This window comes from Microcebus murinus, chromosome 18, assembly GCF_040939455.1.
Source record: "Microcebus murinus isolate Inina chromosome 18, M.murinus_Inina_mat1.0, whole genome shotgun sequence".
NCBI classification, from domain to species: domain Eukaryota; kingdom Metazoa; phylum Chordata; class Mammalia; order Primates; family Cheirogaleidae; genus Microcebus; species Microcebus murinus.
Window position 1 is genome coordinate 8,951,936 of NC_134121.1, and position 25,010 is coordinate 8,976,945.

General features: G+C 48.2%; 1 protein-coding gene across 1 annotated transcript in view; it reads left to right on the top strand.

Moving 5' to 3' along the window:
- Positions 1-2,252: 2,252 nt before the first annotated feature.
- Positions 2,253-25,010, top strand: part of GLP2R (glucagon like peptide 2 receptor) — a 52,384-nt gene continuing 29,626 nt past the window's right edge. Inside the window, exons 1-4 of the mRNA XM_012748000.3 lie at positions 2,253-2,438; positions 8,663-8,750; positions 10,677-10,781; positions 15,096-15,217. Of these exons, the coding sequence (XP_012603454.2) occupies positions 2,253-2,438; positions 8,663-8,750; positions 10,677-10,781; positions 15,096-15,217 (501 nt within the window). The remainder of the gene's footprint in view (positions 2,439-8,662; positions 8,751-10,676; positions 10,782-15,095; positions 15,218-25,010) is intronic.

The following is a 25,010-nucleotide window of genomic DNA, read 5'->3' on the forward strand; positions in this document are numbered from 1 at the left end:
AGTGTGCGGCTCGGCGGCATGAAGTCCGTTCCCAGTGCTGTGCAGCCGTCACCACCACTGTCGCCACCGCCGTCTCCAGAACTCCGCTCAGTTTGCAAAACTGAAACTCTGTGCCCACGCACAAGTCCCCATCCTCTCTCCCCCAGCCCCTGGCAGCCACCATTCTACTCTCCGTCTCTATGAATTTGACTTCTCTAAGGACCTCATGCGAGTGGAATCACACAGTATTGACTCTTCTGCGTCTGGCTCCTTTCACTTAGCACAATGTCCTCAGGCTCATCTGTGTTGTGGCATGTGTCAGAATTTCCTTCTTTTTTTAGGCAGAATGATATTCCATTGTGTTGATTGTGTCACAGTTTGTTTACCCATTCATCCGCCAATGGACACCGGGGTGGCTGTTGTGGAAGGCACCGATTTTGACCAAAGACCAGGGTTGGTTTGGGTGGGTGTCTGGGTGACACTGCTCTATCCTTGCCTTTTGCATGGAGTTGCACGGCGTGCACAGTGTTGGATTCCAGAAACAGGGAATCCGTGGGCCTGTGTCTTGTCTGGCCGCTTATTTCGAGGCCCTGCGAGAGGCGAGGCACAGGCAGGCTGCGTCAGGGCCCAGGTGCTGTGCGGAACGGGGAGAAGGTGTGCACCCCACTTGGGTGCAGAATTCAGCACCGTCCTGGGGCCTCGGGAGCTGGCAGAGCCTCAGCACCACCGCTCGGGCCCTCAGCAAAGGGGGCACTGGCAGGAGTGGTGACATTGGAGATCCTTAAGGAGCAGAGGGCATGGATGCAGGAGCGAGGGCAGAAGCAGATTCCACGGGGCATCTGAAACACACGGGTTCTCGGTCACATGCTAGACACGTCCCGGAAACCCCCAGCTCTAACCTGGGCAGTAGGAGAAAAAGGGCAGTGACTTTGGGTTAGCATCACTCCGTCTGTCCTTTCCTGCTGGCCGAGACTGAGCAACTGAGTCACGTGCTGTCGGTGGCCTCACGCACCATGCACCTGTGTCCTGGCTGCTGCCCAGCAGCGTGGGAAGAGGCAGTACCGTGTTGGGTCACTAGATGGCACCCACCAACAGGTGGGGAGGTTGTGTGTGGCCCCACGCTTGTCTCTCCAGGAAAAAGGCATCTTTCAGAACAGGTTCAAAGAGACGAGGTAGAATATTCTTAGAAAGTAGACGTTTTCCTTCCCAGCACGCGGCCCGGAAGGTGGGGTGAGGCAGGGCCAAGCGGATCCTTCAGGGGCACAGGGATGAGCCTGCAGGGGAACAGGAACTCACCCAGAGAGGGCAGGGGGCAGCAGGGGCATCCTCCCAAGTAGCTGTGTTCAGGTGACTCTGGTCAGAAGACCTGGGTATCCTGTTTACTTGCTGTGTGGCCTTGGGCAAGCAGCCTAACCTCTCTGAACCTCAATGCTTGTCAGCTGTCCAGTGGAGAATTAGTCGTTCGGGGTTACTGTGAGGATGAATGAAACAGGATGGTGGATGAAAAGATGTTGTAAATGTGAATTGTGGTGAGAATGTGCTAATCCGTTCGTTAGTAAGCGGCACGTCGGGAATTCCGTACAAAGGGTCTGCCAGGTGGGCTGCGCCCTGCTACTCAGAACACGCGGGCATTCAAGGGGAGTGAACGCTGGCCTTTTCGACACGCGGTTTTGCTATCGTGTGGACATCACCTGAGCTGCTGATTGGGGTTTTGCTTCAAACCCTGGGGTGGGAGCTGGGCCCTCACGTCGAGTCGGCATAGACGGGGCCGAGGAAGCCCTGCCTCTGCGGCTGCCTCTGCCCGGCCGCACAAGCCTCATGCCTCGGAAAGAGACAGCGCGCCTCAAAAAGACACTGCCTCTGGACTGGCTCCAGGCCTGTCACCTCCCGCCCGCTGCTGCTCCTCCAGCTCGAACCCGAGCCTGTCCCAGCCGGGCCTGGTGCACCGAGCGGCGGCCGGACCGCTGGCTGCCGGCTCTTCCTGCCTGGCCTGCTGAGGCGTGGGGAGGGGAGTGCAGCTGACTCGGGCAGGTCTGGGGAAGCTCTCCCTGCTGCTGGGGGGGCCGGGCGGGGGATGAGCCTCTGTGATGAGGAGCTCGGAGATTCGGAGACCCGGTAGGTCGCTCTAGACCAGTTCAGACGCCCTCGGCGCGGCGGCGGGGAGAGGATTTGTGCAGACGCTTCCTCTCCGGAGAGGAGGCATGCAAGAGGAGGCTGCTGCGGTTCATCTCGGGCTGTGAGATGCGCCGCACTTGCGAGCGTGCGCGAGGAGGATGAAGCCAGAGCCCGACGGCGCGAGGCCTGCGAGAAGAGCGCGAGCCCTGCCCGGGGTCCCCCAGCTGCCCATGGGCACCCCTGCTCCCCGGGGGGACAGCCCTGGCCCCTCCCACAGGAAGCACTCGCTCTGGACCCCTGGGAGGCCCTTCCTCACCCTGGTGCTGCTGGTTTCCATCAAGCAAGTAAGAGCAGTTCATTACGGTTATTGCTAACGCTTATTATTATTATCAGTTGTGCCTATTTTCTGATTAAAGAAGCAATTCAGGCCTCTGGTAGGCAATTTGGAAAAGAGAAAATAGTAGTAAGGAGATAACGGTCAACCACAATCCTAGCATTCAGAGGTAAGCACTGTGAATATTTTGGCATATTTCCACAAATCCTTTTTCTATGCATTTTTGTACATAGCTGAAATTAGAAAGCATAACGTATTTTGTATCCCAGTTTCCCTTTTATGTTATATTGTGTAAGCATTTTCTCACGGCAGCATCAACTCTGTAGTAGTATTTAAAACTGCCGCGTGCACATGCCTGGGTGCCTTTAGCTCACCTAGGATCTAAGTGTTTCGGTGGAATGGATAGTTGTCTTGCTTTTCCCTCCTTTCCTTGCTTTGCTTCCTTCCTTCCTTCCTTCCTTCCTCCCTTCCTTCCTTCCTTCCTTCCTTCCTTCCTTCCTTCCTTCCTTCCTTCCTTCCTTCCTTCCTCTCCTCCCTCCCTCCCTTCCTTCCTCTCCTCCCTCCCTTCCTTCCTTCCTTCTTATAAAAATATAGAATGCTCATTGTTAAAAAAAAAATAGAACTCTAAAATCCAAAAAAGTTAAATACGAACTACAAATCACTGTAATTCCACCAGCTAGAGATCCCCCTCATTCGCATTTGGGGGCTTGTACTTCCAGACATTTTTCTACCATTTGTTTATAAGCAGCACTTTAAAACAAACATAGGCATATACTATAAATATTATTTTTCATAACAAAATACACGAATAGTGCAGCTGACGGTTTTACCGAGTTCCCTCCCCTCCCCTTCTCGCTATCTCTGCTGTGCTCCCAGCCACGCTGTGAGGGACGCGCTCTTGTTCGTCTCATTTTATGGATGAGGAAACTGAGTCTCAGAGAGGTTGAGTAACATTTTCTGTGTCAGTAAATGCAGATCCATGGTGTAATATTTAAGGGCTTTAAGGACGTATCATGATGTATTTAGTTAATCCGCTGGAGTTGGGCATGCTGGTAGCCCGCCTAATTCTTATCCAAGGAGAGTAGACCTCTGCCCCTTCCCTTTGCAAGGTTCGTTTTTATACTGGGCTATGAAGGGAAAGAACCCCAATTCCCCTCATCGGAGTAAAGAAAGTAGATTAAGGAAGGGCTCTCTTCTTCATTGCTTCCACGGGCAGGGTTGGTTCCTGTTTGTAGCCTTGGCATTCTACATCCTGCCCCCGGGCAGCGAGGGCTGCGTTGCCAGATCATACGTTCACCTTAGTGCTGGGACCAGCGAGGCGGAATTCTCTGCATCCGAATTCTCCCAGCGGCTGCCTACACGCCCAACCAATGGTTTCATAGGATTCTTGCCCTGATGCCAGAGCATCATGGAGGGGCAGGTGGCCCCTGTCCTGCCTCCGGCCCCAGGACTTCAGTCTGTTAGTGGTGGGGCCGTTGTTGGGAGAGTTAATAGAGAATGCTCATCCTTGCTTCAGTTCTCTGACTATGTCATCGTATCCAGATGATTGTGTAATTTTGTTCACAAACACGTACGGATCGCCTACTCCATGCCAAGCCCCGCTGCAGCACTTGGCATGTGATTGTGAAATGCCTCCTCACACATCATCTCATGTAATCCTCACAGCAAGCCTCCAAGAGTACTATTACTGAACCCATTTTACAGGTGGGAAGGTTAAGCTTCAGAGGAGTGCAACGATTGCCCTCGTTTGTGTAGCTCGTGAGCAGTGGAGCCGCTGTGCCTACCCGGGGTGTCTGGAGTCCTGTGTTCTTTCTTCTCCGGTGTTCTTGGAGCTGCTGACATATGAATATGTATCGTAACCACAGGGCACTCTGCAGAGCCTCAGGCCGGCTTACAACACTGACAAAGCCACATCTGGCTCACTTCGCTCTCCGGTTTCCGTGATCAATAATGTGCCCGCTGGCAGCGGCCCCTCCCACCCGCTGCCACTAAAGCCTCTCACACAGTCTGTCCTCCAGCGTGTGTCTGTAATCCTGACGGTCCTCCCCTTGGTTCTCGTCTTAACCCCATATTCTTCCCCCACATGTTTATATTACAAGGCTTTGTGAAGACTTTCATGATGAATTTCGCTCATAGACTCTTTCCCCGCATGGAATATAAATGACTGTGGTGTGCTTTCTGGCAGGAAGTCCTTATAAAATTCACTTAATGAGACATTCTCAGGGATAGTTTAGTTTCTAAACTCAAGCAGGGAAACAGTGCTATCTCCACCCACCCTGTACTCACTCAAGTCATCTAGCTGTTGCTTCTGCATCAAGAAACCTAAATTACCTAAGGCTCTTTGAGAAGTGAATTTGTGGCCTTTTTCTACATAGCAGGTGGGAGTGTAAAATGGTGCATATTTTAAATTAAAAAAAATTTTTTGTGTGTGGGGATAGTTTGGCAGTACCAAATTGTTCACGCAGTATCAAAACCCTTTAAAGCTATGTATACTCTGTGATCCAGAAATTCCAAATCAAAGAATTTCTCCTAAGAAAATAAAGGTGTGCTCTCCAATGTTTAACTATGGGGACTTTTATCACAGCATCATTTATATTAGCAAACATCTGAAAACAACTTAGGTGTTCAATGCTAGAGGATTTAAAAACTAAATTGTAAAAAAAAAACCCTAAATTGCATCCCATTTTCATAGAATATTATGCAGCTGTTAAAAAGGGGTTTTGTTTTATTTATTATTTATTCCTTAAAATGGAAATATATTCATGATATATCATCTTGTGAAAAATAAACGGTTACAAAACACTATAATTTACTTTTTGGTTAAAATAAAAAAAAGGAAGAAAGAAAAGTGGTTCATGTATGTAGAGAGAAGAGTCTGGAAGTAGATGGGGATTTCTGAGTGATGAGATGCTGGATCCACCTTCCCCCTCCTTTGCTTATCTGTGATTTCTGTCTTATCTACAGTGCAGTGCATTCCTTTTCTAACAGAGAAAAATAGATTCATTTAAAGAGACTCAGTAGAAGGTGTTTTATTTTATTTTCTCCTTTTCACTGATGCTGGGTGTCTATGCAAGCAACAGAGGAACAAGGCCAAACTGGAGTTTTCCAGTCAGAAAAAACTCACTCATGTATCTTCTTTCCTCATAACTGTGCCTGGGAATCTGGCTGCACTTGAACTTGGATTTGCCTCTTGTGTGTTTGATGTCTTTGGGGCAAGGACCTTGGAAGACAGTCTGAGTTTGTCCAGCTCCCTTCGGCTGACCAAATTCAGTACTTTTTAGTTTTAGTTTGTTTTTCTGCTTTTGGCCACGGCCATTAGCCACGGCAAAGAACAGAGTCTAGGGAGTGCCATTCAGGGTCTGGTCGTGTTGCCTCTTCCTTAACTGGGTCCCGGTGTGGTCCCCGAGGCACTTTACTTCGATGGCTTTGAGGATTCTGGAAGCTTATTATCTGATTTGCATCTCACCTGCTGAGTTTGTAAAAATAAAAATCAGATATGGTCCCATTAAGATGTTTATTTCTTTAAATAACATGTTATTAACTTACATATTGACTCCTGGGCCATAACTCAAGAGAGATATATTATTAATAGAGATTTAAAACTCATTGGAAAGTGAAACTAAGGAATAAATGCCAATTACTGTGTCCTCATTATTATTACTTAGTGGCTAATCCCATGGTTCCCAAACTGGGTGCTATGGTATACCCCAGGGCACCACCGTGAACTCACAGGGGTGCTGTGAGATATTTTAAGTTTTCCAGGCAAGCACAATGATATATGTCACCTGCCAGACACTGTGCAAACGACTAGCTGAAGGTATTCATGCTTTCAATGTTAGATCACACTTCATTCCTTCTGATGACGTGGTATCTTTGCAAAGCAGGGTTTTCTTCATGTCCTGTGATTAAAAACAAGTATTGCGCAAAAATCCATGTGGAACAGGAAATGAAGGTGATGGTGTCCGATCTGATTCTAAAGCTTGAGAAGTTATGTAATGGTCAATAGGCACTAGGTTAAGACATAAATATTTATTAAGTTGTTTAAACACACCTACTTGATAAATGAGACTTTAGATACATCTTTTGGCTTAAGAGTACTGTGGAAAAATTACTGAGACATTAAGTTTGGGATCTTCCGGTCTAATGATAACCACATTAGCTCTTCCTCAAAAAGTTGGCTCTATGATTTTCTGGAAAATATGCAAAGGAATTACCCACAGACCCCATCATGGGTGCCCGGGTGGCAGGGGTGTTGCTGGGCGGAGGAGGGAGAGGGTAGATTAGACTAATTACTCAGGGAGTGAAAACTGCCCACGCATTGATGGCTGCCTGTAGATGGAATGGGGGGGGGTTGATGTGTGTGTGTGTGCATGTGCATGTGCGTGTGTGTGCATGTGCGTGTGTGTGCATGTGTGTGCGTGTGCGCATGTGTGCGCATGTGTGTGCATGTGTGTGTGTGTGCATGTGCGTGTGTGTGTGCATGTGTGTGTATGTGTGCATGTGTGTGTGTTTAATGAAATTTAAGTGCCTTTAGGTATGGCATCTCCCCAGTTTATGGTAGGCTCCTGAATTCCCTATTGTTATACCTGTCCTGCCTCATTCTTTTGGGTTATCTACCTGGCCCAAGAAAGCATTTGAGTTTGTTGCCCCTTGTGAGAGGAGACAAAACCTCAAAGCCAGCTTAGGAACCAGGTGATCTTAGATCAGATCATTTATTTAACCCCTCCTGTGTGCATTCCCCTGCCCTGCACCCCACAACTGTTTGTCTGTTTCTTTGGCTGGAAAATTAAGGACAATGAGTGCAGTGCCTCCCCGTGCTAGGGCTTGAATCCAGAGGTGAAAGACATATCTCTGCCCTTGAGGACCTTGTAGGGTAGTGAGGGAGATGGATGTGTGGCCCACTGATGCACCTGCAGTGTGATGGGCCGGAGCAATCAGTCGTGCAAGGGGTCGGAGGGCATTGAGGAGGAGGGTGACGAGCTCAAGACTCCAAGGAGAGAGGTAGTCAAGTATGGCCAGGGTTCACTAGGCTTGAGTTGGGCCTTGAGGGATGAACAGGAGCTCACCAGGCAAAATCGAGGGCAGAAGGAAGTGCCAATGGGGAGTGCAAAGATGGGAAGTTGGGAAAGAGCATAACTTGGGAGAGCGAGTGCTGAGATTCTAAATCCTGAGTTGATGGTGCTCAGGTCCGTCCTGTGGTCCCGTCACTCTGGAGCAGGGTGGAGGGTAGACAGTGACACCAGGCCAGAGACGGAGCGAGTGGCAGGTGGGGACAGACAGGAGAGAGACTCGGGAGGTAGAGTTGATGGACTCTGGTGCTTTGTTGGGGAGCTGAAAATGACTCCTGACTTCCGATTTGGGACTGAGGGGACGGTGGTGCCAAGGCCTGAACCACGCTGGGGCGGAGCTGCAGGGAAGCCGAGGCCGACACGCTACAACGCCACTGGGCTGTTTGTGTCAGCCGATGATAGAATTGCCCTATCTTCAGCAGCTTCTAAACCCTTTTAGGGCAGGAACTGTGTCTTGCTCATCTCCGCACCCCCTTCGATGCCTCCTGGACACAAGGCCTGGCACGCAACAGGTGCCTGACGGAGATGAGGACATGGTACGATAGGAGACAAGGTCCCTTTTCAAATCAAGATAAGTGGCACAGGCACACGATTAGAGGCAACCCAGTTATCTGGGAAGCCTAAAAGTATGTGCTGTATTTCCAAGGTCCTACGGGGCAGGGTAGTCGATGTCAGAAAGAGAAACCCCAAGGCCTCCGTCCAGTGCAGGGCGTCGGCCACTCAGTGCCTCCGGCTCTGCGCCGGGACGGGGCGGGCCCTGCGATTCTCCCGGCCCTTCTGCCTCGCGTCATCGCGTCTGCCTGAGCGTGACGCGTCTCTCTCTGGGATCCCAGCAGCCTTAGGAGTCCGCGGCCGCTTGTGTGGAAGGAAGGGTGCGAGAGTTTAGGATAAGAATATTGCATTCCCTTGGAATGTCAACTTCACTTAACGGTTCTAAGAAAGATCTTTCATATTTGCATTAACACCAATGCGATTGGATTATGCAGTGGATATAAATTCTGTAATATTTTTAAGATAGAGCATAAGATGCCAAAGAACTTCGGTCCCCGTGCGGTGGGCCATCACGGCACTTCCGCGAGAAGGTTCGAGAGTCGTGGCGGGAAACGACAACAAGCCACACCTGTGCGTGCGGCTGACTGGGGCGACCCTGTCTTTGTCTGCTCAGGTGACAGGCTCTCTCCTTGAGGAGACAACGCGGAAGTGGGCTATGTACAAACAGCAGTGTCTGCGAGACTTGCTCGAGAAGCCTTCTGGTAAGCGCATCTGCTCGTCCTCTGTGGCTGTGCAACAAATCGTCCCAAAGCTCAGTGGCTTTGTACAATAATAACCGTTTGTTAATGAGAGGTGACCGTTGTTGTCTCAGAGTCCCTGTGGGCAGGAGTTCGGGCGGGGCACGCTGCCATGGTCGTGTCGGCCCTGCAGCGTCTGCAGTTTGGCTCTGCGGGCCGATGCTGGCTCTCAGCTCGGGTCAAGCTGGGGCTGGTGGCCAGGACACCTCCCCACGGCCTCTCCACCTGGCTTGGGCTTCCACACAGCGTCGTGACGGCTGGGACTCCAAGGGCTAGCCTGACCAGAGGCCACATGACCCGGCCTGGGAAGTCACACTACGTCTCTCCTGCCATGTTCGACTGGGCCGGACAGTTACAAAGGTCCACCCAGGCTCAAGGGGAGGGGACATGGACCCCCACCTCTCCGTGTAAGGGAACATGGCAGATGGGATGCACCTGGACGCGGCCATCTTTGATAAAAGCCACCTGCCACAGCACACATGCCACAGGTCACAGCCGTGAGTAACACTGTAGATTAACTTGGTGATCTACTAGGGGGGAGGGGGATCCCCCATCTCCCAGAGCATTAATGGACTCTGAGTAATAACATTTCTCTTATCCAAGTACGCACAAAGTGCAGAACATTCCAGCAAAGGTGCAACAGTCACCTGCCCACATGCTGGCTCTGTGGGTGAGTCTCTGCCCACCTTAAAAGAAAGAAGAAAGTGTCTTGGCCCATTGCCTCTGAGCGCTGAGGCCTATGGTGACAGCTGCCCCTCCTCCCCCTCCTCCTCCTCCTGGCTTCTTTCAGATCACTTCACTCAGGGCCCTGGAGGTGGACAGGAGACTGTGGGCTCTCCCTTCCTTTCCTGACCCCAAAGCAGTCCCTGGTTCAAGCCATTCCCAGCTCCCTCTGAAAGCCCTGTCGGCCCAGGCAGGTGGCAGTCAAGGCTTGATATCGGCTGCAAGGACCGCCTCTCATTTGGAGGATACTGCTTTCTGAGGTCACGGGGGAGGCTTTCTTCGTCTGGAGCCATGCCTCATGGGCTCAGCACCACCCTGCACAGACCAGGTGGCGACACAAGGCGGCACTCCACACAGTGCCCCAAGCCCGCTCTCACCCAGCAGGTCTGCATGTGTAGGGCTCTAATGCCAGGACCTGGCTATTGAGGCCTAGTAGGGAGCAGATGGTGGGAATGATGCTTAGTGTCCAGGAGCCAGGAGCTTGCAATATGGAAGTTTGGGACCTCGCCGGAAACACCTCCATTTGGTTCTGGGAGGCCTATATGGCTGTTTTAAGTTTGTGGCTTTCCATTGCAAAGCAACAGTGTGTAAATCACCCCCCAAGCTGGAGAGAGTCCACGTATCTCATCATGACCATTGAATTAGTAGTCAAATGGAGAGATATGACTATGTGGTGCTCATGTTGGAGATCCGTGACCAAGGACCTCAGTTCTGCAGCTCCCTGTATTCACTGGTCACTTTACACGTCTCACAGGGTAGGTGTGTTCTAGGATCTAATTGGTGAAAGAGGCTGGACAATTATTTAGTAAATTATGGAATGTAAGGCACAGGATGACCTCCAGGTGTCCTCCTGACCGTGTTTCTGTGAGAGTTCAGTTCATGTCAAATACAGCAAAATCAGCATGATGCATGTTGGCATCATTGACTGAAGGTCAAGTTGAGCAAACACATGATGTTTGGGGCTGCATTTGGCATTCCTGTGCTTCCCAAATCACTCCTCACCCTTGACCTGTCTAGAGAGGGGGACCCGCACCCTGGTTCCTGCAGAGCGGGCACCAGCTTCCAAGGCCGGGAAGGTGGGCTCTGGGCTCCTGGGTGCCTCAGCCTCCAGCCGTGGACCCTGGGCCCCAACACTGATGTTCCTTTGGGCCCCTCTTCTCTCCGCAGGTGTATTTTGTAACGGGACATTTGATCAGTACGTGTGCTGGCCTCATTCTTCTCCTGGAAATGTCTCGGTGCCCTGCCCTTCATACTTACCTTGGTGGAATGAAGGTAATAATTCCTATTTTACATTTGCAACAGCTCCTTTAAAAGCTGGTCCCTACCGGGCAGGCCAGCAGTTAGAGAGAAGGCTCCAACCAAGCGCTTTTCTCAAGTCTTCTTTCCCCACAAAGGGTCTCCTAAGCTCTCGGTGATGTGTCTTCCTTCTCCCATTTTCTTCACGATTCTTCTACTCCTGGACGTTCCGTTTCTGTAATAGTCTCTTACTTTGAGGATTATAGAGTACAGACCTGGTGACCACAGAATTCAGCTCTGGTGAGGATAAGAAGAGGAGAAAGAGGTGGGGGAGAAAGATCAAGATGCTCACATCCACATGACTTTTGGCTCGTTAGACGGAGAGGAAGGACTTTAAAACTACCCTTGCATCAGCTCTGGAAGGAGGCACCACTGAATGGGTGCTTTTAAGCCCCATGAGACTTAGATGGAGAATTTAACCATGTAGCTTGCCATGATCCTGTTTACAGGAAGTGAATATTACTTAAGAACCCAGAATAATGTCTCTTCCTTACCTGCCCCAGAAGCTTGGCCTCTTGGTTATCTTATTCTGGAAGAGGAGAGAAGCAATTCTTGGTTAGAATCCTGTTGCCTTTGACCACAGACATAGGCAAATATAAGAACAACTAAAATTATTCTCAGGAAACATAAGTGGTTACAAAGCCCCAGGCAAAAAACAAGATGAGGATCAGTTTCTGAGAGGGTAAGATGATAGCATTTTGTATTTAATTTCAGCCCAGTAAATCATCCCATTAGTGTAAGCCTGGTTTCAATTTTTTGAGGCCTCTAGAGCAAAGAGAGAGAGCTTAGAAAGAAGACACATTTCTGGGTGGGAGAGTCAGTGGCCTATTTTTATGGAAGTGGTTTCTGATGAAATCCAGTTGGGATCAGCCCAGGAGGCGTGAGGGTGCGAGATTTAAGGGAGGGTGGAAGAGGAGATGCTAGAGAACTTGTGGGACCAGAGGGGTCTGAGTGACTCAGGCGAACAGTCCCCATGGGAGCAGCTCAGTGACGTTAGGAGCTCCAAGGTCAGACCCGGCCCGTCTATTTCACACTTGGGCAAGTTCCTGGAGCCCTCGGATCTGTGGTTTTCTCATCTGAAAAGTAAAGTGAACAGTAGCCAACTCTTCAGTTCATTTTGAGGGGTGAATGAGAAGGCAGGGACAGAGTGTCACACAGTAGGTGCTTTGTGAATGAGAGCTGACGCTGAGTTGGAGTCCGAGCCCCTTGGGTCCCATCAGGTCTTTAAGGTCCCCGGTGTCCACAAACTCCCAATGCCACATGGAACAGACGACTGCCTCCCAGCTGCAGCCCCCCCCCCGCCCTCCCCAACAGCTGGTAGAAAGTGATCAAAAATCCAAAGATAGAAAGAAGTTCAGTTACAGGCTCTTTTTTAAAGAAATGAATCTGTGTTGTTTGCGGAGTGTACAAAAGCAGTGTGCCGTGCAACAGGTGGGAAGTCGCTCTTCTGCACATTTTGTGCATTCAGCCTTGTGCGTTAGTCCAAGTGGGTCCCTGCAGTGACAAGGGGACCTGGAGACAGTGGAAGGGTGCAGAGAAGAACATCTACAAAAGCAAAGGGCCAGGGACGGGTCCTTGTGACAGGAGAGTGGAGGGAACGAGCATCGTCACAGGAGAAGGGAGAGTCCAAGGCGAATGCAGGCTGGGACGGCCTTGAGGACCAACGAAGCAGGCGAGGCTGCGGCCGATGGTGAAAGGTCTGTGCGTTATGCACGGAGGGCTTCAAAGGCTCCTCTGCAGAGGAGGATGACATGGAGCCCTGGGCGGCGTTAAGGCACAAAAGAAGAACATGAGCTTCGTGGCTGGGGAGGATGACGTTGACAGCATGTGGCCACTGCAGGGAGGCGTGGAGGAGAGTGGGGAGGTGGGGAGGTGGGAGGAGAGTGGGGAGGTGGGGCTGGGGGCTACTGCCGTGGTCCAGAGACAGGGATAAGGAGGGTCCAGACCCAGGCTGAGGCAAGAGGTGGGAGACAAGGGGAAAGATGAAAGAAAAATACTGGGGGTGGAATGGTCACAACTTGTCACTAGTTGGAGTAGAAATTGAGGGACCAAGAGTGGAAAATGGAGGGGAGGAAAACAAACTCCTTCCCCTACCTCCATTCCCGCCTCAGGGATGGTCTCACGTCCCGCCTGGTCCCACCCAAAGCGCCCGCGTCTGCCCGGTAGCCCGGTCCCTTGCTGCAGCTCACCAGCGCCCTGTTTCTGCTCACTGCTCTGCTCACTGGTCCCCACCTCAGATCCGGCCCCCTCCGCCTACCCCCCATGAGCTTTCTAAAACGCCAATGGCATTATGCCGGCCCCACCACGACACCTACAAATGGCACGCAAGACCTTCTGCCACCCGGCCCTGCCAGCCTCATAGGCGTCCCCTCCCACGACTGCTGTCCCCGCACCCCAGCAGATGGACAACCCCAGGCTCTGCTCCTGCCCAGCCCCGTCTGTCCAGGAGACCCCTCTAGGGCTCTGTCCATGTGCTTCTGCCTATAAACCCCCTGTAGTTCTCAGCTCAAATCATGCACCCTTCTAGAAAATTTCTCAGACTTCTCTCCACAAGTACAGCGGACCCCTGCCTTTCCGAGGCCTCTCCTGTACCTGTGCAATCTTCTGTCTTAGCACGTGTAGCTGCTCATGGCACTTTTTATTGGCACTCCCACAGCTGGACTCTGAGCTGGGCCCTGTTCACCGTTGTGTCCCCCGCACAGAGCGCGATGGCTGCCACTGACATTGCAGGTGCCAAGTGACATTATTGCCATTCACTCAATCAGCAACTGTCTATTGAGTGCCAGGCATTATATTTAAGTAGCTGCGATATATTAGTGACCAGAACAGGATGAAATCTCTCTCCTTGTGGGGCCCATGTGCTCACAGGAGAGACAGACAATTATTCCCAGACGTCATATGTGATGTTTTTAGACCAGATGGCAGGGGAAGGGAGGGCCGAGTTGGAGTTGTGGGGGTGAGTTGCATTTGTAGGTTGGGTAGCCAGGGGTGGCTTCCACGACAGGGTGACCTTCAGTGAAGACTTAGAGGAGGTGACACTTTAGCCAGAAGGGGTGTGCTCAGGAGGGCAGGAGACCACAGCACCGAGGCCCCGTGTGGGGAGGTGCCTGGCCGCCCCGGGAAGGGCGGGGCAGTGCGGCTGGCGTGAAGGGGCAGAGACGCGATGGGTCGGGGCAGAGGGTTTGGGGCCAGATCTCGCGGGACCGTGGAAGTCCGTGAGACTTGCTCTCAGAACGCCCTTGGAAAACCGCTGGCAGAAGCGTGGCCTGGCGCGGGCGACGCTGTCCTGGGCTCGGGAGGAGGAAGCGGCGTCAGGTTCTGGGTGCGGTTGAGGCAGGGCTGGCGGCCTAGCTGGGGGCACAGATGAGTGCCGCGAGAAACAGACAGGAGGCAAGGACGGCCTCGGCGTTGGGGCCAGGGACTGGAGGAGTCTGCATGCACGGAGGCAGATAACATGTCAGGGGAGCAGATTTTGAGGAGAAGTTGAAGAGTTTGGGGAGTGTGCTCCACGTCAGACACCCTGGCCGTGCCGTGTGGCGCAGGGCACTGTGCTGTGTGGGTGTCTGGCAGTCAGATTCAGCGGCTAGTTACTGTTGCCCCAAGATGTGCAGGGGCAGGACCAGGAAGTCCCCAAAATTTTCATTCTCGTTCGCAAGTCCAGTCCCTGATCCTCCAGGTAGGAGCACCTTCGGGGAGTGGTGTGACTGAGTCACAGCAGCAGTGAGAGCGACTTACCCATCCCTTGCACACACTCTCGTCCCACTCTTGCCCAAACCGTGGAGGGTCAGTGCCATCATCACCCCCAGTTTCTGAAGAAGAAACCAGGAGCCTTAGAGGCTGGGAGGGCCGGACCAGCACACAGACAGGTGCATGGGCGGCTCATTGGGCTTCACCCGGGTCTGCGGCCTTATGCCCACTGCTCTCTCTTATTCATGGCATGGCCTCTTGGGCACAGGAGGGTGCCCTGGAGCCAGCCCCAGGAGCCCAGGTTGGCGTCTCCCAGCTGGGCTGTACCTTGGAGGGCTTATAACATCTCTGAGTCACCGGGGACTGTTCTAACTCCAGGGACTTTGGGTAAACACAGCAGACATTAGCGGATGATGGTTTGTTATAAAATTCAGAGGCTTCTATGTTTTTCTTTCCATCCCAAATAAACAGTAAGGATGCTAATGAGCCCCTAAAAGGGGAAATGAGAATCCCTTTTCCCTGGGATTTTCCACAGCTCTGTGGCATGCCCGGGGAGCCGGCTGTGTGTCCTGACCTTTCCTCTAGAGCTGTGTTTACTTTCAGAGAGCTCAGGAAGGGCCCACAGATACTGCCTGGCTCGGGGGACTTGGCAGACGCGCGAGAACGCCACAGATATTTGGCAGGACGACTCCGAATGCTCTGAGAACCACAGCTTCAAGCAAAACGTGAGTTTGCTCGGCTTGGCGATAAGCGTTTGGGGCCCAGACCACCCTCCTCCAGGACACCCGAGTGGCCCCGAAAGGTCCTCCCCCGAGCGTGTCTGCCCCAGGCACGGTCAGCCAAGGGCCACGGTCACACAAAGCAGCAACCCCTGTGGCAGCCTCTGCCCTCCTCCCACTCGCAGGGTGACGGGCGAAATCCCAAGGGAAGTCGGTCCTCCAGGGTCGGCCGTGGCCCTGCACTTGCTGGTCCCCGTGCCTGGAACACCTTTCCCAGCCCCCGCCACTGCCGTCGCCTCATCACTCAGGTTTCGGTTCAAATGTCTCCTAAGAGCATCTCCAGTGGCCGCTCCCTGCAGAGCAGGCTCCGTGGTCACTTTCTACCACACTCCCCCGATTTGCCCCTTCATAGCACCTGTCACTCCCGACACCCCCGTGGGTCTGCTTATTTGTCATCTAGCCCTCTCACCAGTATGTAGGCCCAGCAGTGGCAGTGGACGTGTGTGCCTCAAGGCGTGGCACTGCCCTGGGTCTGGGTCAGACTTCGCCTCCTGGCGGTGGGCCTGGTGCAGGTGGCCTCACTTTGCTGGGCGTCCGCTACCCCATTCACCCCATGGGGACCGTGTTTGCCGCCTGCAGTTGTCATGAGGATTTAGAGTCAGTAGATGCAGATTTCTTAGGAGAAAACTGGCACACCTAGTCAGCACACCCCCAGTGGGAGTTCCCGCCCTGTCACCAGGGCCCAGCACGGTGACTGGCCAGGAAAGCGTCACGGCTGTGCGGGAAAGCATTGTCGGGTGAGCAAACACATCCCCGCTTCAGCCTCCCCCCCCCCCATGCGTTTCTTTCCAGGATCCTTCCCCACTGTACTTTCTTGCTGGGCTCCTGCCCTTCTCCCTAAAGACCCCCTGTTTGCCCGAATCCTGCCCACCTTCCTGCAAAGTGCAAGAGGCAGAACAGAGGAAGAGGTGTTTGGGGACCATGCAGTCATCTAGGGCCACAGTGCAGTTTCTTTCACTCAGACAGTCGGGCTGCAAACATTAGTGAAGCACCTACTGTGGGCCGGGTTTGCACCAGGCACTGGGAGTAAACAGGGCATGAGATACAGATGCTGTCTTTGAGGAGCTCAGTGCTCAGAGCACTGTGATCACTGCTGGGACCCGGGGTGACAGCAGAAGGGGAGGCTGACACCACTTGGGGCGGGGGAGGAGATGGCCCCTGGGAAGAGTGAGAGCAAGAAAGAGGAACACACCTGGGGTCAAGGAGTGCCAGGGGCTCTGGGGCCACTCTGAGGGCAGCGGAGGAGGACACGGGCGGAGGTGGAAGCCTCAGGACAGGTGCGGCGATGGAAGCCTCAGGACAGGTGCGGCGATGAAGGACTCTGCCGTGCTAAGGACTTAGGACTTTGCGTGTTCAGGTAGGCGAGGGCCACGACTCAGGTGTTGAAAGGTTTGCTCTGGCGAGTTGGAGAGAGGCCAGGCATGGGCCAAGCTGGGGGGCGGGGTGGGGGGCAGAATGCAGGGGCAACAGGCAGGAGCCATTTGAGCAACTCAGCCCAGATTTGGGGAGATTGCCAGTGGGGGTGGAAGGAGGGAGGTGGATTTACAGGTTTCCAAGGAGGGGAGCTGTAGGACCAGGTGCTTGGCGGGGCGTGAGAGAGTGGAGTCAAAGACAACGAGATCTCAGGTTGCTGGCTTGGGCCGGGGAGGAGATTGGAAAACATTGCCTCCTTGACATGGGGGACCCGGGAAGAGTCCTTGCCCTCCATCTCTCCTGGGTTCTAGATTTTTCGCTCCCTAATCCTTTGCCCTAACTTTAGCCAGTGAACCTCCCCCCTGCCTTGCCCCCTAAGTTGTGGCTAACTTCTTTCATAACTTAATTGATTTTGAAATTCTTTAGCTTTCTTAAGTCATTTTATTATAATATTCTCCCATCCAATGCTAAAGATACTGTACCATTATAGTTTAAAGTTTAGGGACAGGGAGGGCAAGGAGCTCAGTTCTAGAAACACTGTCCGAGCGGCCCGAGCCCCCAGCCTCTCTCCAGCATCCGTAAGATGGGGTTGATAGCACCGAGTTGGCACGGCCTGGTCGTGAGGCCGGAGAAGGCCGTGAATGCAGCATGATTAGAACACATCCCGGCACCCAGCACTCGCTTGATAGTTGCAATTATTGCATTTCTTCTCAGAAGGTCTTCCCTGGTCCTCTGCAAAAAGTTCTCTCCCTCCCTAGTCCTCTCTCTGGTCCACTCCTAGGGCTGTGACCACAGCATACTTGTCACTGTGAGTTTCTGGTGTCTGTGATGTTGGCTTTTCCGCACTGGCTACTTGGTGGTGGTTGTTTTTATGTAACGTTTTAATTGATTTTCAAAAATCGAAAGTTTAGCTTCCTGTTAAGTTATTAAGGTTAATTTATGGAGCTTATTCTATTTATAAATCCAGTGAATTTTAATATTTCTTTCTTAGTTTTTACTTTGTCTTCTACATATTATGCTGTGAGAAGTAGTAATACTTTCAAGGTCTTTGATTAACTTTTGTTGCCACTTACAAACTAGCTATTTAATTACCCTTTTACCTTGTAAATCGAATAGTCTATTTGAGATGTTTTAAATGGTTTAAATATATTAAATATTTGTTATAAAAAGAAAATCTTAATTCTTAAACAATTCTAATTTATCAACGTCAAAGTTATATGGTAAATCTTAACCCTACTTACGTATGTCAATACTATTTTAATCAAGTTTCCAACTTAAAGCTTAAAATTAAGTACTTATTGACATATTTCATATTGTAATCAATAATATTAGTCTATTGGCTCCCCTAATGTGCCATATTCTTGTAACACCAATTATATACAGACTGCCAGTAATTTGAAAAACCTCTATATGAGCGAAGGATAGATAGGTGATAGTGCCAGGTGCAGTTTAATGGTAGAATCTAGGTGGTGGATATACAGATATTCTTTATAAAATTCCTCCAGCTTTGCTGTACGGGCTCCCTGAAAGTTGGCCAACCAGTTCTCCTAAGCCAGGATGACCACACCACTGGGTCATTTTTCCCACTGCCCCTGACATGCGAGTCCCAAGTTCATGTTCTTTGGAGGGGGTTGTTCTTTCCCAGGTTCGAGGTATTTCATTACCTGATTATTTGGTCTAACGGGACTGGCCACACTCCATCCTGGTTGTGGCTCACTTCCTTTAGAGCCCCGTGGGCGCTGGCATGACCTTGGCATGACCTTGGCTCTTTTGAAGCCTGTCCCATCTTCCCATCGGGCAGGATGAGCCTTCCACTGGGTCTTCCACATCCTTGGGGATTTCTTTCTAAACCTCTTTTAAACTTTATTACCTGATTTGAGTTTGCAACATTCCATGTTCCTTATAGTTTTCCTGAGTGAGAGTTCGTACCTCTTAAAGGGATCAAAATGACACTTAGAAAGTTAAATTGGATTCAGTGTATCTCAAGAATTTCTCAGACCTTTTTACACAAAGCCATGCTAATTGTATGCCTTGAATCAGGTGAATTGTGTATATTTCTTATCTGTCCTGCTTGACTGTGAACTGCTGGAGAACAAGACAAAGTCATAGTCACATTTAAATACCACCCCCAAAGCCCTGGCCTGCTACTGGGGTGCACAGTAGCCTTTACATACAGTAGTCACTTAATACATACTGAATGGACAGTTTCACAGATTCTGAGGCAACTGGTCTGTGGTGGGGCCCAGCCATCCACCCTGGTGCCCAAGTTCGCCAGGTGATTCTAACACGCAGCCAACGCTGAGACCCGAGGGGCTCAGCAAGTGTGAATGTGCCTTAGGTCTGCAGCAGGATGTCCCCAAGTTAGCACGTGGGGACAGCAAACCACAATCTGAAAACTGCACTTTCAAAGACGGGAAGTAAAGAATTCCCTCTTTAGAAAAGGTAGGGCCCACGCCTCCTCCCTCTGCAAATGGCCATATTTCCAAGAATTCAAATACTTTTAAAAAATGAAATAAAAACAACTTCTGGCCATGTTTACCTGTGTTTCTAATCAAGGGTTGAAATTTTGCCCAAAAAAGGCCAGTGTTAGTAAATCTTTGCCCTTCGGAGATTTGGCAAACAAAATATGTTATGTTCTTCCAACTAATGAGACACCAAGGGTCCTTACCCATGTCAAATGGCACTTTTTAAGGAAATTGTGTGTATGTGTATGTGTGTGCGTGTGCATGAGTGTTAGCAAGTATGTTTACTAATTCATTGGTATGGAATTGTGTCTAGCAGTGTGGAAATAAATTATTTTACCTTATTTCAAGCTGTTTTCGTTGTCCTGAAAAGAAGCGTTTTCTATTCTTAAATACAGAATTTAATTGATATATACACATCAATAGCAATATATGTATATAATTTTAATATTTGCAGCATATGATTTTAATAATATAATTTAATATAATTTATAATATATATCAATTGATCATATTAAATTTTACAACATTTATTTTGAAATATTCAAACTTATAGAAAAGTTAAAAGCGTAACAAAATAGACACTCATATATCCACTATCAAATTTCAAAATGTATTAAAATTTTGCTACATTTGCTTTCTCTCTCTCTCTCTTTTGGAAATATTTAAAATAATTTGCAGATACCATGAGATTTCATCCCTAAATATTCATCAGGTATTGCTTTCTAAGATTAATAGCATTATTCCACACAATTACATTACCATTTTCTCAACTAAGTAAAATTAAAAATGATTTCATCATACCATCATACTTCATCCATATTCAATTTCCATCCATATTCAAATTTCACCAGTTTTTTTTCCCCAAACTTTTATAGCTTTTCTGCCCTGGACCAGGATCATATGTTGCATTTCGTTTTATATCACAGTAGAATCTTTAATCTAGAGCAGTCCTCCCTATTTTTTTCCACGATAGCATTGGTTTTTCAAAGAGACCAGAAGAGCTTTTTAGTAGAATGCCCCACAGTCTGGGTTTGAATGTTCCCTTGGATTATCATTAAACTCATTCCTCCATCCTCTGTATTTCCTAGGAACTGAAAGTGAGGTTTAGAGCTTTGATGAGATTCTAGTAAATCTCTGTTGATGTGGTGCACCTTCCACGGCATCACGGCCATGGAGCTAAATGGCAGGTGCCACACGGTAATGACGTTACCTTGGCTCACCTGGTCAAGGGAAAGACGGCGAGTCACTCAGTGCTGAAGTTATATTTCTCCTTTTCTATCTGATAAGTTACCAGTGGGGCGATACTTTGGTACTGTGTGTTTATCTTGTTCCCTAGCAAACCCTCATCAGTGTTTTAGCCTTCATCGATGACTCTTGCCCTCAGTCAAGTTCTGTTATTCCTTCCACCTTTATTAGCCAGCATTCTTCTGCAAAGATGACCTCCTCACCCACCCCATTTTGGGATTTCACTATGGGCTTTCAGATTGATTTATTCGGTTGTACTCATTATATTTTGATGCTCCAAGTTTTCTACATTTAACTAGTGAAACCCCTTCAAGCTGGTTCTTGCATCCTTTTGTCATAACCCAGTAGTCTTTGAACACTTCCTTATTTTCTGGCACAACAAAATGATCCAAGCTCATCTTAGATTTTCTAGGCCTGCTCCAGGCCTAGAATCAACTGTTTCCTTTAGGAGTCTTGGGTTCTTTAAGTGGAGGAATGGTGTTAGAAACCAGGATCTCAGTGCTAGGTGTGCTCATTACTATTACAATTGCCTTTCCCCCCCTTTTCTCTTTGATTTTATTTTTAAATATGTAGAATATTGACAGGTTTTGAAAGTCAAAACTTTATAAAAAGGTATACTTGGAGAAATCTCACTCTCATTACTATCTCCATCACCCTCTTCCTACCTATGCCCATCTCTATGCCCTAGAGACAATAATGTTTATTATTCTCTGGCTGTTTAGGGAAAAAACAACTCAAACCATTTTTTCCCTCTGCTTTCACACCACAGTAATCATCAATAATCACAGAAGAGGACTTCTGTGGCCAAATATGGGTTTTTTTTTTTTCCCTGCACACCAAGCAGCAGACACCAGCTGGGTGTCCTCTAATTCACTTCCTCCACTCTCTGTCTGGAGATAGCATTAAATCCCACGGGGTGAGGGCTCAGTCCCCAAGACTGCTCCCCCCACCAGTCACAAGTTCAGCCTCTAGAACTTCTGACCAACAGGCTTCAAGTTAGGGTTCCCACGACCTCCTCTTTAGGTTTGATTAATTTGCTGGAGTGGCTCACAGAACTCAGGAAAATACATTTACCCATTTATGATAAAGGATATTACAAAGGACACAGATGAAGAGGTGCGCAGGGCCAGGTATGGGTGAAGGGGCGTGGAACTTCCGTGCCCTCCCTGGGCAGTCCACCCTCCAGGAACCTGCTAACTAGAAGCTCTCCAAACTCACTCCTCTTGGGTTTTGTGGAGGCTTCACTGGGTAGGCATGACTGACAGCCATGCAGAAATGTGATTGGGTAAAAGGATGTGGGCTCATGCTAACTGACTAAGTGGGGAGACCCAGCAAGCCCTGTCTGTTCACATTCTTCTTGGCCTCTCTGCAACATTCCTTACTCCAGCATACAGGGAGTATAGACCCTGTCTGGAGTGAGAGTCTTCCAACCCACAATCAGAGTAGAGTCCTACCTTGGACAGGAAAGAGAAGGGCAAAGGTAGAGATTCTGTTTACTGTAGCAAGAGCTATGGGATCTATGAGCCAGGAACTGTGGATGAAAACATTGTGTGTGTGTGTGTGTATGTGTATCTTAACACCACACTGGCTCGCAGTTTCTGTTTCCTTTCTTTTTCTTTTTTTGTTGAATTATAACATATGCCTTGAGTTTCTTTTTGTAAAACTAAGAAAATATGTAGATATGTTATTCCCATTTTTCTTGCACAAAAAGCAGTATAGCAGATACCCCATTCTGCATCTTGCTTTTTTCGCTTAATAACACATCCTGGAAGTCATTCTGTGTCAGTTCCTAGAAACAGTTCTCTCTTTTTTCCTGCTGCGTAGTACTCCACCTGTGTATCTATCATTGTTTAGTCAGCCACAGTCCTATGGCCTTTGGGTTATTTCCAATCTTTTATTCATAACAATATCACAATGAACAACCTTGTATGTATATGTTTGTGGTGGTATATCTTTTTGAAGATTCCTAGGATAGCATCACTGGATTAAAGGTAGATGCATATATAATCTCATTAGATATTGCAAGGCCCCTCCGTGGGGGTTATACCATTTTGTCCTTCCTTCCGCAATGCATGAGGGCGCCTACTCCCTCATGGACACATATCACACCTTTGGTAGGAAGGGTTTCATAGGGGTGTCTAAGTGACTTGAGATTCATCTAAGAGTTGGTACTAAGAGTGAACTAGAGACTGTCTGAATGTTTTAGAGCTTCTAGGGAAGTAGCCAGGTTTTGATAGAGACCTAAATTGAATATAGAGGACAGTTTCAGGAAATCCTATAAAAAACACAATTAAACCAACTGTAGCAGGTGCTATTGGTGCCCTGCCTGTGTCCCCTTGCCCTAATCAATTCAGTATACAACTGCCTAACTTCTTAACCAGTACATGCATTTCTTTGCAGTTCATTGGTTCCTGAAGCCCACTTTGTTTACTGAAATGTAGGTTGAAGTGCCCTCAACCAATGACTGGCAGGAGTTGGTATATAAATACCCCAGCGCCCTCAGTCTTGGGGTAGTTAACCCTGAAGCTTCCAGAGCTTCCTGAGTGGGATTAAACTCTAGCTCCCCACCATGGTAACCGGCTTGATAATGCGTCTTTTATTTGTCCGGTCTAACTTCTCCCTTCCCCTACTGAAGATTTTTTCACTTTCCATGTAAACTACTTGCATTCCAATTCTTTTCTTAGCGTCTGATTCTTAGAAACTCAAACTAAGATACAGACAAACATAAAAACCAAACATTTCCCCTAATTTGTTCCTAGAAAGCATAAAATACAGACATATGTTTTTAAAAATCATAATTCAGGAACAAATAATTAGGTTATCTAATTAAATATGTTAGTCTCTTATCTCTAATAAAATTAAACAAAATAAATGATGTTAAAATAACCCAGTAAAGTCTTGATTTACCACCTTGATGTGCCAACACCAATTTAAAGAAAGCACACCACTGTGTGTGTAGGTACACAAAACACTTCTCTACTTTCAAGATACTGCTAGTCTATCTGGAAAGACAAGATGAATGCAAGCAAAGTATTCATTAATTTAATTGGTGCCCCCATTTGTGAAACAGAGTACAAGTGCTTTGACAATAAGAGTTTATAAAATAAGCAGAGAGGCATTGGAGGAGGATTTCTTATAAGAGGTGGGTTTGTGCTGGTCTTAGAAGGATAGATTTAGTTGTAAGGAGAGAAGAGACAGGAGCAGTTAGTTAGAGACCTGGCAGCTTGTAGGGTTCTCGATGAGGTCCATAGGAAATAATTCTAGATAGAAATATGGTTGGGACTGACTTGGAAAACTCAAAAGCTACACAGAGAGTCCTGCATCCAGACCACCGCTATAAGAAATGTTAGAGGAAGTCCTTAACACAGAAGTAAAAACATAATACGTGGGCATTGTTATCTATATAAAGGAATGAGGGTAAATATTCTTATCTCTTTAAAAAAAATTCTCAGAAAATAAAAAACTTTAAAGTTTTTAATACCATACAAAATACGTTCTCTCACTATGATAGAATTAAATCAGAAATCAATTACAGAAAGATATCTGGAAAAATCTCCAAATATGTTAACACTAGAAACATTCTTCTAAACAGCCTAAAATCAAATAAGAATCATAAAAGAAATCAATAAATATTTTTAACTCAATAAAAATGAAAATACAATATATCAAAAAAATTGTGATACAACTAAGGCAGTCATGGAGAAAAATTTATATATAGCCTTCTTATATTAGAAAAATGGAAAGGTATCAAGTCAATGGCCTACCTGCCACCTTAAGAAACTGGAAATGGAAAAGAACCACTTAAACCCCAATTAAGCAGAAGAAAAGAAATAGAAAGGTAAGAATGGAAATTAAATTAATTAAAAGGAAAACAGAAAAAAAATTAGGAAAGAATCAATGAAATCCAAAGTTGGTTATTTAAGATCAATAAATTTGATAAGCTTCTAGAAAGACTAATAAAAAAAGAGAAAGAATGAGAAATGTGTGTGTGTGTGAGAGAGAGAGAGATCAGTCATGAATTATATCAAGAGTGAGAGATGGGACATCACTACTGATCCTATAGACATTAAAAGGATAATAGGGGATTTTTATGAACATCTTTCTGCCAATAATTTTTACAAGTTGGATAAAATGGACAAATTCTTTAAAAGAACAAACTACCAAAGTTCAGTAAAGAGGAAATAGATAACCCAATAGCACTGTATCTATTCATAAAATTGCATTGTAGTTAAAAACTCTTTCACAGAGAAAACTTTAGATCTATTTGGCTCCGATGGTGAATTCTACCAAATATTCAGTGACAAAATAATGCCAATTCTGTACAAGCTCTCCAGAAAACTGAAAAGGTGAAAATAATTCCCAACTCAGTCTATGTGGCCATGATTACACAGAGGCCAAGACTAGACAAAGACATTGCAAGAAAATAAAACTACAGACTAGTATCTCTCATGAAAATAGCACAAAATGATACTTAATAACACAGAATTTCCAGTAAATTATCCTCTGTGCACAATCAAGCTATCCCTGGAATCAGAGAAAATAGTGCATTGTTTCACTGGACCTTCTTGTAAGAGGTCATCTACGAAAAGTTACTTTAGGAGAGAGATATTCAGACA